At 33.7% G+C, this 3,767-nt stretch overlaps 1 protein-coding gene across 1 annotated transcript; it reads right to left on the minus strand.

The window, feature by feature from the left end:
* Window positions 1-527: 527 nt before the first annotated feature.
* LOC131049895 (LEAF RUST 10 DISEASE-RESISTANCE LOCUS RECEPTOR-LIKE PROTEIN KINASE-like 1.2) lies at window positions 528-2,806 on the minus strand. Its single transcript, XM_057983975.2, has 3 exons — window positions 2,029-2,806; window positions 1,848-1,877; window positions 528-1,726 (listed from the first exon to the last, which is right to left on the minus strand). Exons 1-3 carry the CDS (start codon window positions 2,747-2,749, stop codon window positions 576-578), a joined length of 1,902 nt encoding a protein of 633 aa, XP_057839958.2. The 5' UTR covers window positions 2,750-2,806; the 3' UTR covers window positions 528-575.
* Window positions 2,807-3,767: the final 961 nt, after the last annotated feature.

Below are 3,767 nucleotides of genomic sequence, written 5' to 3' on the forward strand. Positions count from 1 at the left end.
AAAAATAGAATAAAGAGATGACAAGAGATACTTTCAAGTAGGGAAATCTAATTTATTAACTGATATCCAATTACACAGTACATAGACTGTACACATATACATATATTCAGGCATGAGACGAAGAGTTTGAGAAGGCAAACAATCATGTGATCATTGAAATTCATATACCCAACAATTTCAAACTAGAAATAACTAGGTTATCCATTGCACAAGCCTCTGCAGAGACGAATTGAACTCCAATCACATGACAGCAAAAACTATTTAATAAATATCTTACATAAAAACCGTACAGCTTAACCCTCTCATTTTAGGAACAGAAAACAAACTAATTAAAATTTTGAATAACAATTGCTCTTTTAAGGCATTGATTATCCCTAATTATTGTCAAGAGCTCTGCTATAATTCAAGACAGGAACTAGCAAAAGAGGTGGATTTTCGAACTCTCTGGAATGCGGAATTTAATTAATAAGAATTCCACTATACAAGCGGAAACGATTTTTGGCCTATATATTCCTCATACATATATTGAGAAACTACTGAATACATTAAAAACATATGGCTTATGTTTATACAAACTACAAAAACAAAGGAACCCAATATCGTTCACTCTTGTCTGAACCCGTGATTGATACTGAAAGTGGAGAGGCTGTGAACTTGGAAGATTCTATGCTTTGCTGCAGCATTTCCTTAATTTGTTCGAGACGAGCAACAACTTCTTTCATGCATGGTCTGAAATCCCTTTCTCTTGCAAGGCATTCAAAGGCCAATTCGGCAACTGCAACAACCACAGCCTTCACCTCATCATTACTTTCAATCTTCAAATCAGGATCAACCAACTCATCCAAAACACCTCTTCTGATCTTGTCTATGGCCATATTAGCAAGACTAATTTCGCTTCTATTTCGCATAATATCGACTGCTTTTTTGGCAGAGATGATCTCCATCAAAACAACCCCAAAGCTGTACACATCAGACTTTTCGGTGAGCTGGAAGCATTGATGGTACTCGGGGTCAACATACCCAGGCGTGCCTTGCGGAGCAGTTGTGACGTGAGTGACATTCACAGGCACCAATCTGGAAAGTCCAAAGTCTGCAACTTTTGCTACCAAATGTTCGTCCAGAAGAATGTTACTGGATTTCACATCTCTGTGAAATATGGGCGGATCTATATTGTGGAGGTACGCCAAGGCCTGGGCTGTTTGTAGGGCAATTTTCAAACGAGTTCCGCAAGGCAAGCCTCTCAGGCTTCTTCGGCTTCCATGAAGATGATCGGCCAGGGTTCCATTTGGCACATATTCGTAGACAAGAAGCAAAATCGGATTCTCCGGACTTGTACAACCGTAAAGGCGAACAAGATTTGGATGGTAAAGAGAGGATAGGATTCGTATCTCGTTGATAAATTGTTCAATTCTTTTCGAGTTTTCCTGATAAAGCCTCTTCACTGCTACAACTCGTCCATCCTCAAGTTTACCCAGATAAACCGCGCTAAACCCTCCATCCCCAAGCTCGTTCTTCTCGTCGAAGAAATTTGTGGCCTGTTGAAGTTCTTGATAAGAAAATATCTGCAAAGTACCTAGCATATACCCTTTCTGGCCTCCTTCTATGCCGATTCCTTTATAATGGCTGAAATCGCTAGCAACCCCCCGGATGGGATATGCTTTTCTCCTTCTAACATTAGAAATGAAGAACGCCACTACTGCTGCTGCGAGCACAGCGCCTCCGATGGCTACAATCGAATGCACATGTGAGATAAATATATTTGAAATATGAATTCAAACAGTAAAGGAAAACAGATCCTTTGCCCAAATAAATTAAAAATAATAGACCTTATGCCCAGGGATGCTCACCTAGAATAATTTTCAGGGTTTGGGACTTGCCTGCAATGCCAAATACACAAGTCTGGTGACCAACGTTTACAAAATGATATGGAGAAATTTGGTAAAACAGTATACAAAAGGTGAAACATTGATTTTTTGTAAATTTATTAGAAAAAGGAATTCATACTATTAAGAATGAAGACATGCTCACTTTTAGGCCGCTTGCAATAAATCTGCGTCGAATTGGTTTTATTATACATACAAAACCCTCCCCCAGACATGCAATTCGTGCAGTCTTGGTTGGGTTCCGATTTCACTCGGAACCCCTCTTGAATTTGATATCCCAGACCAGCGACTTGGAATGTAACTGATGAATTACACCTTTTTGCCAGACTCGGCTGATCCCTGTAACTAAAGTACCAACTCTCATTACATGGTAATGAATGCATTAAAACATCAGCCTTAATTGTTTCAGAGCAGTTCCCACATACAGTAAAATTCTCGTAGCCATCGTTATTATGAAATCGAGGGCTAGGCAAGATTTGTGTTGTATGGTTACCGAACAATGATGGATTGCATCTATTCCACCGAATACTCCTGTCAATTATTGTCATGATGTGATCCTCTCCCCAGCTCTTTGATAGTTTCATTATATAGTATTGATAGCCAGCAATATTGATTAGAGGCATACCCTCTACAGTATCACACTCAAGCTGAAGCATGGGATCACCACAGCCGCTGTTGTTCTGTCCGAAAGGATATGGAAAATGAAAGTACCCGCATTTAAATCGTGGACAACCTCGAGATGAAGAAGCGAGGCATGATATTGATATGGTGAAGATTAGAAAGAGTAAGCGCAGCTGGTATAGAGGGGGTAGACTGCTATACTGAGAATGGCAAAGATGAAGAGGTAGCAGGCCTTCCGTTTTCATTTTATTCGCTACAAGAGTAAGAAGACTTCAGTAGTAGAAATGAAGTAGACAGGGAAGATGAATCGCAGGTTAATAGCAGAGAAAGATATGCGAGAGAAGGTTTAGATAAAGAATAAAAGATATGAGAGGTTTTTTCGCTTATTTGGCTACACCAAATTACCAAATCAAATTGCAATTGGTTGATTAAGTCTCACCTCTGTTTGGTAATTTTAATGATTTGAAGTTTTAAAAAAAAAATTGTTGTTAGAAAAAATTTAATTAATAATATATTAAAAAATTTAAAATTAATTAAGTTTCTAAATTTATATCAAAAAATCATATATTTTACATATTAATGTTAATTATAATAAGTTAATAATTATTTGTGATAAATGTGAAAATATCAAATTTAATCTATTATGACAAATTTCTAAATTCGCAATTTTATTAAAAATATGAAAAAATTAAAAATTGATCAAATTTCTAAATTCATATAAAAAAAATAAAAAACTATTCTAAAAATATATGTTAAAATATTTTAAAAATTAGAAACAACTATAAGCTATTATTTCATAATATAAACAAGTTTCTAAATTTACATTTAAGAATTTTTTTTATAAATATTTAAAAATTAGAAACAATTATATTTTATCATTTTATAATATTCTAAATAAATTTGAATTTTTATAATAAATATTCGAAAATAATATATATTAATATTATAAATTGGAATACTATATAAAAAAATTTCTTAAATGTAAATTTAGAAACTTGTTTATATCATGAAATAATAGCTTATAGTTGTTTCTAATTTTTTTAAATATTTTAATTCAAATTTTAAAAATGATTTTTATTTTAATTATAAAGAATATTTTTAGTATGAATTTAGAAACTTACTTATTAAATTTAAGATTTTTTCATATAATACTAATTTATCATTGTTTTCTAAATTTTAACATTTTATCTATGATATCCTTATGAGAAACAACAAAGATTTTCATTTCTTTTCAAGAAATAGCATCTTGTAACTTCATTCTTT

Source organism: Cryptomeria japonica, chromosome 2 (genome assembly GCF_030272615.1).
Source record: "Cryptomeria japonica chromosome 2, Sugi_1.0, whole genome shotgun sequence".
Lineage (NCBI taxonomy): Eukaryota > Viridiplantae > Streptophyta > Pinopsida > Cupressales > Cupressaceae > Cryptomeria > Cryptomeria japonica.

Coding starts and splice junctions, on each gene's coding strand:
- LOC131049895 (XM_057983975.2), bottom strand. CDS start 2,749: ATGAAAACGGAAGGCCTGCTACCTCTTCATCTTTGCCATTCTCAGTAT. Junction 1,878..2,028: donor TTATTGCAAGCGGCCTAAAA/GTGAGCATGTCT, acceptor TTGGCATTGCAG/GCAAGTCCCAAACCCTGAAA. Junction 1,727..1,847: donor AACCCTGAAAATTATTCTAG/GTGAGCATCCCT, acceptor ATTCGATTGTAG/CCATCGGAGGCGCTGTGCTC.